The following is a 16088-nucleotide window of genomic DNA, read 5'->3' as shown; positions in this document are numbered from 1 at the left end:
TAAAAAACAGACTGTATAACTTTGCCTACTCAATTGAATTTTTGCATTTCTTTAGGTCCACAAGGCAGTTACAACTTCTAATCCCCTAACCACAGATCTGGCTGGGGAGATTCCTGTTTGGTCAAAGACTGTATCAGTCCAACTTGAGACATCAGAGGATCTGGGTACTACGCCTAGCACTCAGCAAGTAAAAAGCCCTGGGATAACCCAGATTGCTACCCCTCTGCCAGTGACTCCCTCCTACAGTTATGCTACCCCCAACCCCCACACCTCTTTCCAGAGCACGTCAGCACCATATCCAGGTGAGGCCCTTTGCTTTTGCCCATGGAGATAGGATGGGAAAGTAGAGCATTTGATCAAAATGTTTCCTTTTAGTGGAAAGAAAAGAGGGAAGCATGCCTTTTAATTCTGTAGTTTAGAGAAAAAATAATCCTGTAAGTATCACTGTAATCATAGGATTTGGGGCTCTCGATCCTTTTCTCAACAGGCCCCAACCTATGGGAATTTATGAGGCTCATTTTCCCAGAGCCACATTCTACTGTGCCTGGGACTTAAACGCACAAAATTCAATTAAATAATGTTCAAGGAATCGAGCAAGCAGAGGCCACTGGGAAGAAAGAGTTGGATCTGTGCACCTATTTGCCTTCTGAACAGCTGATTGTAGGTCAGATATTTCTCTCTCTGATTTTGACGGCATTTTTATTTTTTAAAGCAACCCATAGGAAGATTTATACATAGAATATTGCCTTAACAAGTCTGTGCTTCATGAGTGCTGTTCTGAGGTGTTAGGAGGAAATGGTTAATCAGGGAAACTGAGTTGATCTTCAACCCCTGAAAGCCAGTGAAAATGATTTTTTGCCAAATTTTTATTTCCAAGGGTCTTTTTTTGGTTATAATATAACATGAAATTTTAGGGTTTTAATCCTGTGGCACTAAAGTAACTTTTATTCAGACAAAAATGCCTGTAATTTTTGGTGTAATTGTGAAAGGTTTGGGCTGTACTGTATTTTTGTCCATTATACTTTCTCCAAGCATAGTGGTTTCTTTCTTTCTTTTGTTTTTTTTGAAAGTCACTTCAGAGAATTCTTATTCTACCTCCTGGGGTGTCTAAATGGTGAAGCTTCCATAATGGATGGTTTTATTTCTCTCCAAGTGCATGCAGTGTTCCCAAGCAAACAGATAAATCTCAAATTTCATATTTATCTAGGAAGCTTTCTCACCTCCAGTCTTGAAATATAGGTGGACTAGCCAGTTGTCTGCTTTAAGCTTTCTAGTTCCAAGGTCTTGTACCAACCAAATGAACAATTATTGTCAAAGAAATAAGATTTATATAATCAGTGTTTCTCAACAACCTGCAAACATTTTTGGTGGTTACAACTATGGAGGAGTGGTGCTGCTGACAGCTTAGTGGGTACAGGCCAGGATCCTGCTAAATATCTTAGAGTACACAGGACAATTTCCACCACAACAAAGAATTATCTGGTGCAAAGTGCCAAAGTTGAGAAACCCTAACATTTATGAAATAGCTGGTGAATAGTATAAAGACAACATATAGCTATTAGCTGATGTGGTGTTCCAAAAATGCTAAAGTAGTTCAAGTAGTAGATCAGTTTGAACTGAAGTGGTCTCGGAAGATTTCTTGGAGAGGAGTGGCTTTGAGCTAAAAGCAAAGTACTGTATTTAGAATAAAGAAAGCTTACACCCCAATTCCCTAAGAGTAGACTTCAGTGCCCCGGCTGGTGTGGCTCGATTATTTGAGCATTGTCCCATGCACCAAAATGTCACCCGTTCAATTCCCAGTCAGAGCATATAACCAAGTCAATCCCTGGTCGGGTTGCATATGGGAGGCAACCAATCCGTGTTTCTCTCTCACATTGATGTTCCTCTCTCAACCCCCTTCCTTTCTCTCTTTAAAAAACAAAAATCAGTAAAAACATTATTTTTTTTAAAAAGAGTAGAAGGGAAATGAATATAACAGAGACAGAAGTGGGTAGATAGCATGAGATGGTATGATTAGATGATAATGGTTCTCTAGTACCAGGTTATGAGTTTGGCCTTAAACATGGTGTGGGAAGGGGGGTCTTGAGTAGGAGAGTAACATGGTGGGTGATTATTTTAAAAAAAGTAATGATGATGGGTGTTTTAGGAAGGCAGAATGGATTAGAGTGGGGAGAGCTAACACAGGGAAGAACAATGAAGATTCTTGGAATAATCTGAGCCTGTGGTTGTAGCAATTGGGATGGAAAGAAATTAAGGCTGGCGTGATTGACACGTGCTTTGTCTTCTAGAAACTTCATATATGTATTTTTAAAAATTGATTTGAGAGAGAGAGAAACATTGATTTGTTTTTCCATTTATTTATGCATTCCTTGGTTGATTCTTGTGTGTGCCCTGACCAGGGATTGAACCTACAACCTTGGCCTATGAGGACAATCCTCCAACCAACTGAGTTCCCTGGCCAGGCCTTCATATATGTATTTTATTTAGAAAGTTATCAGCATGAAGATGATCCTTGAAACAGAGTTGAACACTGTTTATTGAACTCTATATAAACAGAGCTTAAACCTCGACCATAGTTAAAACACGGTGTGGAAAATGTATAGAGAAAAGATGAAAAGTATAATGATATGGTGTCGTGATAACCAAAAGTTTTAAGATGAAGGCAGTCAGCAGTATCAGATACCACAGAGGTAAAGGATGAGGGTTGAGGAACAGCTGTTTGATTTGCCAAGAAGCAGTTTGTTAACGACCACAAAAGAGCCTTTTCAATGGAAAAGTGAGGGCAAAATCAAATTTCAGGCAATTAGAGTGGATAAATAATGAGAAAATGAAGGCAGTAGCTGAATATGTTTATCAAAGAAATCTGGCCACGAAAGGAAGGAGAGAAATGAGACAGTTAGGATCTAATTTCTTATCTCTTGTATATTTTCTTTGTTTGCAGTTATAAAGGAACTGGTGGTATCTGCTGGAGAGAATGTCCAGGTGACCTTGCCTAAGAATGAAGTCCAGTTAAATGCATATGTTCTCCAAGAAGCACTTGAAGGTAAAACATCCCCTTATATTGGGTAATGTTTTAATTTCGAATGATATCTACATATCTTAATTCATTTACACATTGCAACAATCCTGTGAGAATAGGATATAGCATGCACATGCACAAATATTTATGTGATATGCAAGACAATATAATGTTTGAGATCATAGGCTTTGATGTCAAGCCTGGGTTCAAATCTCAACTCAGCCAGTCATTAGCTGAATGATTTTAAGCAAGTTATTTAACTTCTCTAAGTTTCTATTTCTCTCTCAGTAAAATCAGATGATTCCTACATTATTAGGTTACTTTAAGGGCAAAACGAAATGGTATATAAGGCACCCACTTAAGTGCCTAGCATATAGCTAATGCTCATTAAATGTAGGTTGTATGATACCCATTTAAAAGAGAAAGAAACTGAGGTTCAGGTTACCTCTTTATTTTGGCCAAACAGGTACAAAACTTGTAGAGAAGTTATTTAAGACTACTGCTACTGTAAATTTGTTACTGAAAAAAAAGGCCCAAGGTAATATATAAAATTCAAATTTACAAAATATATAAATTAAGGGATAATTAATTCATTGTTTAAGAAAACTTTTGTAATATGAGCATCCCTTTCACCTTTGAAATATAAGTTAATATACCAAGGTTTGACTTATAAACACGTACATATTCTCTTAAGACTGTCTACAACATGAAGTGAAGCATTCTTTGATGGAGGATGATTGCGTTGGGTCTATATTATGTCATGTATAAGCTTAGTCAAATAGAAAGCCATACTCGATTCAGGAAGGAGTACTTCCATTTTAGGTATGCACATTTCCAATACAGTATTTCTACTTTCTGGGCCTCATATTAAATAGTATATTTATGCAAAAAGTACTTTTCCAGAACCTAAATGCCCTCTCTGTTCTATATTTCTGCCCTCAGGTTGAGTATTTCTTGTCAATTCATTCCATCTTCCTCTAGAGCAGCTTTTTAAATTTTAATCCTCATCCAAGGATATGCTTTTTTTCTTTTTTAATGTGTCTTTATTGATTTCAGAGAGATGAAGGGGGAGGGAGAGAGAGAGAAACATCAGTGATGAAAGTCATTAATCGGCTGCCTCCTGCACCCCCTGTCCTGGGGATCGAGCCCGCAACCAGGGCCTGTGCCCTGAATGGGAATCAAACCATGACCTCCTGATTCATAGGTCGATGCTCAACCACTGAGCCACCCCTGCCGGGCTATGCTTATTGATTTTAAAGAGAGGAGAAAAGAGGGGAGGGAGAGAGAGAGTGAACATCTGTCGATTGCCTTTAGTAGGTGCCCCAACTGGGGATCATACCCACAACCTACATATGTGCCCTGACTGGGAATTGAACCTGCAACCTTCTGGTGTATGGGATGATGCTCCAACCAACTAAGCCACCGGCCAGGCTAGAGGAGCTTTTTCCTTTCCTCCTCTGGTGCTCAGTTAAGGTGAATGGGGTTGTTGGTCTTTGAAGATAGTGATGAGGACAGAACTGCCTTGAGCTGCTGTTGCTTCCACTCTTTGGTGAAAGATATGCTGGGCTCTACTGTAATTTCTTTCCTAACCTCTCTTTGCATATACATTTCTCTGTGTTAATATTGCTTGTAGATCAGTATTCCAAAACGCATCAGTTCAGAAACAGATTCTTTTCAACTCTCCACTCCCCAGGTTCTTCAGCCTTTAATCAGATACGTGAGGTGGATGGTTTCAAATTTCCAAAGGGTGAGGACAATGAGGCAGGACCAGCTCTGCCTGCTCTTCATCCACCTCATCTCCTGTGGCAGCCCCTGAAGCTCCTCTCAGGATCCCTCCAGGGTTTGGAGGCACAGTTTTGAAAACCACTGCCCTAAATCATTAAAACCAGCATTCTGTCTAACAGACCTATACTTAGTCATTCCTACCCTTGGGTAAATTTCTGGCTCTAAGGCATAATTCATCCCTTGGGTTTTTCTGTCCTAGGATTATTGTCCTTTTTGGAAATTTGTGTTGTTAGCCTTAGATATTATAAAACTGTCAGTTCCCAAACTAATGTGGATCTGTTTTCTGTGTGGAAAAAAATGTCCAACTACAGTTGGAAGGAATGTCATCTCTTAGCACCAATCCTACTTCTGCTGCTTCTTCCCTGCTCTCATCTAACCTAACTTCTCCATGCACGTTTGTGTGAGCTCCTGGGCTGACAACCAGCCAAAAGGAAACTAGTATTTTGGAGAGGAAGGTAGAGTAATAAAATAGATCTTGTATCTCAGGCTTATAAAAGAAAATCTGGTCTTAAGATGAAGGCTATCTTAGAATTAGATTCTATATGTTATCTTTAACTTTTGAACTTGTGAAGAAAAAGATGACCATTCTCTGCTAAGCATTTGAGATTTCTTATGTTTCCTTTTATTTTTCACTTTAGGGTGGTAACTTAAACTAAACCTTCCTACCAAATCTCATTCTTTCCTAGCCAGAAATGCATTTTGTTCCCCAAAATTTAAGACCACTTTAACTGGAGCCGGGATTCCATTTAGATAATGGCATTCTATCCTGGCTTCACCCAGTCATATAGTCTGAGCTACAAATGAGGACCATTTAATGCTTCATTTGATCTTAATTAACTTCAGTGGGGCCTCTTTTAAGTGGGCCATCCTCTGCCATCTTCTGCAGTGTGTTATTTAGCTCAGCAGGAATGAAGCAGCTCTTTTAACTCACCAGGGTGTGATGACCTCGGTGAGACGAGCATTGTTAGCACTCTGTAAAAAGCTATTTTTGAACCATGTTATTTAGAAGTTATTGCTGTTCTTTGTTACAAAAGAAGTTTTGCAAGAAAATGGACTTTGTTCCCAATGAGTTCATCTATAGTGGCTGGTAGGGCATACATTTTCATTGAGATGCCACTCCAGGAGAAACCTGGTATTTTGAGGAAGAGTTGGTCCTGAGTAGGGTGGCTATGAGGCAGGATTGATCATTGCTGGGAGGAAGTGGAAGCCCTGACTATAGCTGAGTTAGCAGAATCTGCCCTTTCTTTCAAAAAGAATGTTTGGTTTCCCTGCAGACTTTCGGGTGAAATCTTAAAGGCCTTGTCAAGATTTAGAAGAGATTTGTTATTGGCAGGCTGTGTGGCTGCCCTCTTTGTGTGTAGGTGTGTGTTTTGATGATTTTTGTAACTGCCCTTCTATAGGAGAAACCTACACCTACGACTGGCAACTGATTACTCATCCTAAAGACTACAGTGGAGAAATGGAAGGGAAACATTCCAAGATCCTCAAACTATCCAAGGTGAATTCGCCTTCTGTTATTTGCTGGGGTGGAAGTGTTGACCATTTTCAAAAATTTATAATTATTAAAATTTTTAAGAATTTTCTGTCCACACAAGTCAGGAACAGTGTTTCAGCAGTGAGTCCTTCAAAAGTCTTGACTCACTGAAATCCAGTATTTGTTAGTGTATGATTCTCAAATTTTCATTTATGATGAGAAGACTGTATAAGCATGGTAGTGATAGCTGCAAATATATACTAAACAGCTTTTAAGGGTAACATAAGGATTTTAGAATTTGGAAAATAAGCTAGGTTATTTGTGGCCACATGGTTGTATAAATTGGCTCAGTCTTTTTTGAGACTCAGTGTAGTTATTAAGAGCCATAAAAATTTACATTTTCTTTGGTCAAGCAAATAGCTCCCCTCCCCTCCCCTCCCCTCCCCTCCCCTCCCCTCCCCTCCCCTCCCCCTTCCCTCCTTCCCCCCTTCCTCCCTTCCCCCCTTCCTTCCTTCCTAGCAACTGTTTATTGTACATTAGTTATGTGGCAGGTGAAAGGTTAACAGTTGGTCCGGTTGGGTCATGAAAGGTTACTAACTTAACTGGGTAAAGAGTAGAGTAATAATCCTATAAGCAGGGGAGATAATATGTCCACTGGGCCAAATATTACAGAGAAAATGTGGGAAAAGGGGAATTATATATGGTTCAGCCTGACTAGACCCTGTGGTATGAGAAGAGCAGTGGCACAAGTACACTGGAAAGTTGCAGAGGCCAGATTGCACAGAGCCTTTGTAAGGACTTTGAATCTTGTCCGGAGGGAACATCGAGCCATTGAAAGGTTTCAAACAAGAGAAAGAAATGTTCAGATTTTCAGTTTAGAAAGATCACCCTGACTGCAGATTGGAGGAGATAAGATTCAAACCAGGGAGACCAAGGAGGAATCTGTTGACAAATGTAAGTGTGAAATGATAATAGCCTGAGTAAAAAAACCCACACTAACTAAATAAAATAAAATAAAACTTAACCACCTATTGAGCTCATACCATATGCTAGAACTAGTAATGTTTTATGCAGTTATTTTATTTAATCTTTATAACAACCCCAAGGTGTAGATAGTAATCTATGTTTTACAAATGGCAAAACTAAAAATTGGAAAAATAAAGTGGTTTGGCCGAAGTTCACAAAGCTATTAAATGGTAGATTTGAACTAGAACTTTCTGTCTCTAAAACCCTGCTCCCAACCCCAGTGCTTTTAACAACTATGCTATGAATGGTTAAAAACTAAGGTGATGGCGGGGTGAATGGAGCAGTGATTGGATTGGAGAAATATTATGGAGGTGGTCTTGATGATAAGACTTGGTGATCAGTTAATTGGATGAAGGTGTTAAAGAGAAGTTTAGGATAATTCTAGCCTTTGGCTTAGGCACCTGGGTGGATGTTGGTATGAATGTGGTGATATTCACTGAAATGAGCACAGAAAGAGGAGCAGGTTTGGGGAGTTTGCAGGTGATTAATTCATTTTGGGACAGAGTGAGTTTAAGGCACCTGTGAAACATTTGAGTGCAGGTGTCTAATAAGGGGTAAGGGATTGGAGATAGGTAACATTACAGGTCTGGGACAGAGTTAAATTTGCACACCAACCTCAAATAGATGACAGCTGAAGCCATGGTAATAGATGAGATCATCCAGAGAGAGTGTGTAGAATGAAGAAATAAACGGGTTGTGATTGGAATCCTGGGGAACACTGTCATTAAGGGAAAGAGGAAACTGAAGGAAATGAGGAATGGGGCAGGGAAGTGAGAGCCAAGAAAGTATGACCTTACAAGAAGGAGGAGGTGGGCAGAAGCGTTGCATGCATTTAGCATTTACCCAAAGAAGATACTTCAAAAGAAAGAAAAAACTCCATTTTCCCAAAGGATGTCATAATATTAGTTATAATAGTAAGTATTTGGAAATAATTCAAATAGCCAGCAATGTGGAATGATTATGTGAATTATGGTACATTTATTCATATACTATTCTGCAGTCATTAAAATTACTATTAAAAAGACTGTTATAATGGGAAAAGTGTTCATGCTAAATGAATGGAAGAAAGAACAAAAGTTTGATACACACTTTAGCTAGACCCTGGATACTATTGACATATGAGCTCCTTGAAGGCAGGGATCTTATCTTACTCATCTCCAGACCCCAGGCCTAGGACAATGACTGGTACAGAATTGTTCTCAACAAATGTTTGTTCAGTGGATGAACTGTTTAAAACTATTTTTTGTGTGGTTAAGGACTGGGAGGAAATGAGAGAAATATGATTAATTGATGTGTTTGGACTGTGGAATTTTGGATGATTATTTTTTCTTTTATATTATGTTTATACAGTTAGCGAAAGTCCGAAGGGAAAAATAGTCAGATATTTGGGAGCTATTTGGTATTTTTACAAAATGTTTTTCTATGCAGAGATGATTGTTTTAATTTCATAACTGTGAAATAGGATGGTAGGGCCCTTAATGTTCTTCTTAAAAGAAAATGGGAGTACAGAGATATTAAAATCCCTTCTGTTGTTCCAGAGTCAGCTAGTAATAAGATTCACATTAAAAGCTATGGTTTTTTAGTTTTTAATTCATTGTTTCATCTCTTTGGCTAGTTTACTTTCTCTATTTTGAAAACAGTGCAAGAAGAGGAGAGTGTAAGAATCAGCATGGGAAAGTTCACATGTGTGTGATTTTAAGTATAATTGCTGCTCTTGTGGTTGCCTATAAGATATTCCGTCCTTTCTGCAGCTCACTCCAGGCCTGTATGAATTCAAAGTGATTGTAGATGGTCAGAATTCCCATGGGGAAGGCTGTGTGAACGTGACGGTAAAACCAGGTATGCATCTCAGCCCTGACTGTGCCTCCATTGCTCCCTCTGAGGATGCCCAAGGACATGGAGATTTGACTTTAGGGGTTTCTAATTTTCATTCTTTTTTTGTGTGTAATACATTTATTGCGCAATTCCTAATTCAATGTAGTAAAAGGTTAGGGTCGCAAAGTATATACTTTGGTTCTAGTTGGAACACTTTGCTGAACAGGAAACAGTCACATGACCCACAGTGCAGTATGCCTGAGCAATAGCCTATCTGCTTGAGAACTTCTCCAGTGGGTCATGCTGAGAGAAGACCATGTGTTGTAATTAAGAGACACAAGAAAGCCAGGAGCCTAGGAGAAGCATGTAGGAGAACCAGCCAAGTGGCTGGCCCTTTTTGATCTCTTTCCAGAAATATGGTCCTTTGTACACAGACTTCCTCACTGAACCTCTGCCAGTTCTCTTACACCTTGAACACCAAATTCCATCATTCTTTTTAAGTGATTAGTTAATTACAGTGAGATAGCAAGGTATCTTGTTTTGCATTTTCAGAGATATTTGGGGGAAGTTGGCAAGTGGCACCTACACTGGCACAAGTCCTTAATACTATTTTGTGTCTTTGTTAGTAATAGATTTTCTTTTAATTCCTTGAACCTTGTAGCCAAGGTAATACTTTCTGTTTCTTAAAAATGTGTTTAGCATAAAGGTCATTTGATCATTTCTCAAAGAAAAGGCCGCTGAGCTCGCAGTCATTCAGGTGGACCAGAGTGGTCCTTTCCAGCACTCCAGCCTAGTCACCTCCCACACAGTCAGCTCCCAGGTGGTTGAGAAATTACCCATTATCTTTTCAGCACAGTCTTATGGCAAGGGATAGTTTGCTTGCCATGGCCTTTATTGCACAAAGCTTATTTGTTGTCCCCCTCTGGTCGGCTTGCCTGAAAGCAGTTACTTGCTGCTTTAGTACTTTTCATAAACTAGATAGCACATGAGCATTGAAAGAATGCACAGGGCGTGGTCCTCGGAATAGTCAGGTTTGGAAGAGGTTTAAACACTCCTAGGTGTCTTACTTTAGAATGCCAACCCGGTCTTGTGACTTTTGCATTTGGCGATGCTTCAGCCACCAGTTATGTAATGGAAACAGTTATAACCCACCCAGATATGGCCTGCTTCTCCTATAATTTACAAAGCCCCTCTTTTAATTTCTTCTGGATCATTTTCTTGCAGAGCCCCGTAAGAATCGGCCTCCTGTTGCCATTGTATCACCACATTTCCAGGAGATTTCTCTGCCAACCACTTCTACAGTCATTGATGGCAGTCGTGAGTATTTACCTAGGCACGATGTTTTAGAAGAGCATTCACTGGGTACCCTAGTCAAAGATTTGGGCCAGCTATGTCTGTTTCTTGACCACTTTATGGGAGGACCAACCATTTGAAGCAACTGTTTAGGAAGTAAAAACCCTGTTTAAAATCCCCATGTGGCTTGTTTAAAGTGAGATGGTAAGAAAGCGGGATGATGCATGCATTTAGCATTACTTTAGTTGAATCTTGCTGGTTTTCAAATTTTCTTAGTTGGAGTCACCATTCTCAGTTATGGAAACAAAGCTCTTTCCTATCATGGCAAGATGAGTAACTGAGGAGCTCTCACCCAGCCATCACTGCCTAACAGAATTGTCAGCCTTGCCCGCCGGTGGTGGCTCAGCAGTTGAGCATCAACCTAGGATCCAGGAGATTGGGGTTCTATTCCCGGTCAGGGCACATGCCCGGGTTGCAGCATCGATCCCCAGCAGAGGTGTGCAGGAGGTGGCCGATCAGTGACTGTCTCTCTCATTGATGTTTCTATCTTCCTTTCCCTCTCCCTCTTTCTGAAATCAATAAAAAAATGTATTTTTTTAAAAAACAAAAAACCAAAAAAAAAAATTGTCAGCCTTCTCCTAGAGAGACTCACAGAAGGTGCTCCTCATCCCTGCCTGCGCTCACTAACATTGTCCCTTCAGAGGACATGAGAGGATTTCTGGGTCTTTGCCATTGATCCTGGTTATGTGTGTGCAGGAGGTTTCAGGCCTCTCATCTCACCAGTATTTGCTTGGTTTCTCCTGAGATCCATTAAGGCCCTGTTACCGTGACTGTCATGTGGTTTTTGGCAGAGGTGGTTACTGCGTTAGCAGAGGAGTCTCTAGCAATGTTAAACATTTCATGTAGATAGTTCTGATAAGAAGAGGAGGCTAGAAGAATAGCAGGCCACGAGAGACGAGACAGAACAGGAAGAAGCACTTGTGAGAGTGGTAGAAAAGGTTCATACAGTACCATTTTATTTTTTATATATATGTATTTTAATATGTTCTTATTTTTTGTATGTGTGTTGTTTTGTGTGTTTTTGTTTTTGTTGTAGAGAGGGAGAAAGAGAGAGAGAATCATCGATCTGAGAGAAAAATATCGATACTGCCTCCTGCACGCCCCTTAGTGGGGATAGAGCCCAAAACCTGGGCATGTGCCCTGACTGGGAATCAAACTGAAGACCTTTTGGTGCATGAGATGGTGCTCAACCAACTAAGCCACACCAGCAGGGCTATTTTTTATTTTTGAATAGGTCAAAGTTAAATAATATGTAAACGTATATGGCAAAAAGACTCACTACCATCCCTATCTCCCACCTATCCAGTTTTTCTCCAATCAGTGGTATTATTTTATGTATATTTCCAAAGATATCTTATACATATATAAGAAGATACATATGCTATCTTTATTGTAAAACATTATGTACACTGTTATGTACAATGCCTATTTCTATATGTTGGAGAATTTTTCTGCATCAATATATGAAATATTTTATTCTTTTTTTTCTTTTAATGATTACATAGCCTTCCATTATATGTGTGTATCATTTCATTATTGGAATATATACTTGTTTTCAGTTGATCTCTATTGATGAACATTTAGATTATTTCTGGTCTTTCGCTATTTATATAACATTACCATGAATAATCTTGTAAGCATGACAGTTAACACATGTGCAAGGATAAATGTAGGATAAATTCCTAGAAGAGAAATTGCAGGGACAAAAGTAAATTTTGCCAGATTGTTCTTTATAGAGGTTGTATCAGTTTATGCTTCCTCCATGACTTATGAAAGGGCCTCTTTCTCCACACCTTTACCCATTTAATGTGTTATGAAATGTCTTCACCAATATGATAGGTTTAAAAAAGTTATCTCAAGTGAAACTTAAATTTGCATTTCTTTTAAGTGAGTGAGGTTAAGTATCTTTTCACACATTTAAGAATTTTTTATTTTCCTTTTTTTATACAGTAGCATTTTAACCAGAGGTTGCCTGCGTTGGAGTCCTTGGAAAACTATGCATTAGAATATTCATAGAGAGGCAGGATGACCCAGTATTCTGAGGGAAGAAACACTCTGGAGAGAGTCTGTAATTTCATGATGTTTTCCTAGCCTCAAATCTCTAGGTAGTTGCCCTGGTTTGTGTAAACTGAATAAGTGCTGAGACCCAGAGCTCTCATGTTGTAACTGATGTTTCTTTATGGTCAAGAAAGCACTGATGATGATAAAATCGTCAGGTACCATTGGGAAGAACTTAAGGGACCTCTGAGAGAAGAGAAGATTTCTGAAGATACAGCCATATTGAAACTAAGTAAGCTCGTCCCTGGGAACTACACTTTCAGGTAAATTAGGATCCTTAAGTTTACCATTGGCCTTTTTTTTTTGGCATTCTTATAGGAGTAACTCTTGACAGATACCAAATTGTCAAGTTGGTTGAAAATACAGCCTGTAGTTCCATTGGTTCTCTGAGCCCTACAGTGATTGTGGTCACAACACGAATAACTTTTTAGGACAAAAGCCCTTGCACAATAGGTTAGGATCCACCACAGTTTGTCCTTTTCAAAGCTTTATCTGGCAGTTCTCCAAACATGTTTTTAGGATTTCTGTCATTAAGTGAAAGGGCCCATCTTTCTTTGCCTTTTCTCAGGAAAAATCTAGAAGGAACCTACTGCCATCTTGTCTCTTCCCTTTCGGAAATGCTTCTTCAACTTACAATATCTCAAAATCTTTACTTGTGACTGGTGTTTTATTTGAATGTGGGTTGTAGGATCTTTCTCTATTAGGGCTTTATGAAGAATTTGATTCAAAGACAGACCTTTTGGGAACTAGTATCAGCATTCTAGAATGTGGTTAATAAGCATGTGAGGCTGACTAGAGTAATCCTTCTTATTTTTGCATAATTCCTTATATGTTACAGAGCACTTGTATCATACAAACACCATATGTACATGATACTGTCCTCATTTTATATCTGAGAAAAATGAGGCTCAGTGTATTTACTAACTTCTCTGAGGTCACACAGAACTGAAATGCAGATTTTCTAACCCCCACGTCAGGGTTCATTCTACTCTACTCCTTGACTTGACCCATATGTATTTTGTTTATGCTTCCTAGAATGCTCTTCTCAATCTGTTGGAGCTCTGTCAGTCCTTAAGGACAGTTTTCTGTGAGGCTCTCTGAGATCCCTCCAGAGAGGAGAGATTGTTGCACTCTGCCCTTATGTGGCACCTACCACGGTGCAACAACTTATTCATGGGTGTCTGCCTTCCCCACCGGATCTGAGATTAATCAAGTTTTAGAGACAACCAGAGACACAGTGATGAATGTCCTAGCACAACACCTACCATATAAATAAATATACAGGTTCTGACTTATAGCACTGTCATTGACTCCAGACTTCAGGAGAATGAAAGGTAGTTGTCATTCAACAAGGTTGGAGCCTTCTCATTGGCTTAAAATGGAAAAGTGATTTGGTTTTTCCTTAGATTTCTAATATAGAAATTTTAACATTTATGGAATTTAGCCTGGGCTAGGTTGATCTTTTAAAAAATAATAATAATAACTACTGTTTCTTGAACATTTACTGTGTGTTTAGTACTGTTCTGAGCTCTTTGCAATTTAATCCTTATAACAGGTATTATAATTACTCTCATTTAATAGATTAGGAAATTTAGGCACTGAGGTTAAGTAACTTGCCCAAGGTCGCACAGGCAGTCTGAGCTTCTTAACCATAGTGTTAGCCTGCAGTGCTTCAGGTGAATAGGGTATTAGGGAGCAATTCTTTTTTCCTAAGCCTCAGTCTATGAGCCGACAGGGTTGGGTTTGATTAGCATTAAGGTTCAGTCTGATTCCACACACCTTTTCCTCTCCCCTGCTTTTACAGGGCACCATCCCCTTTCCCCAGCTGTGTGGTCAGCTGCTGTTTGGTTCCGGGACTCTTGCACGTAAGCCAGGGACTGCGGTGAAAGTTGGTAATGGCAGCTGCCATTTTACCACTTATCTATAACTTGCTTTTATCCTGAAATAGGAGACAAATAGTATATGTAAAAAACAAAAACAAAAAACTGAAAACAACAGGCAAACTGGAAAAAGAGGAAAACATCTGTGGATTTTTCTTATTCTGATGTTTGTTGATTTGCATGTGTGTTGTCTGATATTTTTGCGCTCTTTTTCTCAAGGCTGTAATTCCAAAAATCCACTTCAGACCATAGAAAAAGGCGAGACTGTGGGATAAAACCCCACAGATGCCTGGGTCTGTCTGTGGCTTGTGGTGAAATTTAAACAAACGACATGTCTTTTCTATGCTTTTTATCTTTCCATCAGCAAAATGGAAGGAGCCCAAACCTCCTTGCTTGCTTATGCTCACATTTTGAGGTGGCAAGAGCAGCTTTAGGCTGTTCTGCTGGAAAGCATCATTTAGGTAAAGGCCTGTTTTTATAAACGAACACATTTTTCTCTCTCAAATCCTATTTCACACTGGCGCAAACTGTGGGAATGTTGCGTAGGAGATGCATTTCCCTCTCAGGCTCTTGTCTTATCACAGCCAGCCCTTCTAGCCCATCCCAGAGGCTTTCTGCCCAGGATGTCCATTCTTGTGATGTATACACAGCCAAGACAGGATGATGGGAGGGAAACCTTCTGCAGTCAGAGCTTGTTAGTGAATGTCTTTGAACCCTATAGGAATAGGGGCCAGGGACTATCTCTTAGTACTTGGTTTCTGGGCTTGGGAGTCAGAGAATTGGGCTTGCACATTGGCTCATGATGGGGCCCTGGGCAGGTTATTTAACCTCTCTAAGCTACCTGTAAGTTGAGATTGATGATTGCTATGAGGGCCTGATCAGACAATGCTTGTACAGATACCAGTACACAGACACGTGCAGGCAGCAAAGCAAAATAGCACTAGAGACACATTGCCAGGACTCAGGTCCTGACTCTACTACTTTCAAGCTTGGGCAAGTTACTTGACCTCTCTCTGCCTCAGCTCCCCTTATGTGTGTAAGGAGTAAAATGAGTGTAGGACTGTATGGAGCTGTTGCAAGGATTTATTGAGTTCTGAATCATTTGGAACAGTGCCTGGCACACAGTGAACCCTCAGTCAGTGTTCTAGTATTACTTTGCCTTTCTAAGAGGAATGGTAAGAATTGGTTACCAATTGGTAACCCTGCCACCTTGGTATTTCTTAGCCTTAATTTTTCAGTCCTCTCATGTTTCTTCCTCTTTACTGAAAATCATTCCTGATTGCACTTCTCTCTGCCCTGATAGCTTGACTGTAGTAGACTCTGATGGAGCTACCAACTCAACCACAGCAAGCCTGACAGTGAACAAAGCTGTGGATTACCCCCCTGTGGCCAACGCAGGCCCCAACCAAGTGATCACCTTGCCCCAAAACTCCATCACACTCTTTGGGAACCAGAGCACTGATGATCACGGCATCACCAGCTACGAGTGGTCACTTAGCCCCAGCAGCAAAGGGAAAGTGGTGGAGATGCAGGTAGGAGGGAAGAGTTTCTGTCTTTTCTTGCCCTGGGAATTAGAGCTGCTGGACTGGATCACCCATCCACAGTTTATTTTTGCTGTTATTTTAATTACCAAAGTCAGATTTGTGCATAGGATATTTAAATTTTTTAAAAATCCAGA

At 39.8% G+C, this 16088-nt stretch overlaps 1 protein-coding gene across 2 annotated transcripts in view; it reads left to right on the top strand.

Moving 5' to 3' along the window:
* KIAA0319L (KIAA0319 like) overlaps positions 1-16088 on the top strand; it is an 88022-nt gene that overhangs the window by 50204 nt on the left and 21730 nt on the right. For both annotated transcript variants that reach the window (XM_087820303.1, XM_016218230.2), the window contains exons 4-10: positions 56-302; positions 2942-3043; positions 6205-6302; positions 9056-9143; positions 10344-10436; positions 12661-12793; positions 15714-15942. In XM_087820303.1, the coding sequence (XP_087676429.1) occupies positions 56-302; positions 2942-3043; positions 6205-6302; positions 9056-9143; positions 10344-10436; positions 12661-12793; positions 15714-15942 (990 nt within the window). The remainder of the gene's footprint in view (positions 1-55; positions 303-2941; positions 3044-6204; positions 6303-9055; positions 9144-10343; positions 10437-12660; positions 12794-15713; positions 15943-16088) is intronic.

This window comes from Miniopterus natalensis, chromosome 9 (genome assembly GCF_054644295.1).
Source record: "Miniopterus natalensis isolate mMinNat1 chromosome 9, mMinNat1.hap1, whole genome shotgun sequence".
NCBI classification, from domain to species: domain Eukaryota; kingdom Metazoa; phylum Chordata; class Mammalia; order Chiroptera; family Miniopteridae; genus Miniopterus; species Miniopterus natalensis.
This window is presented reverse-complemented; position numbering and strand designations above follow the sequence as displayed.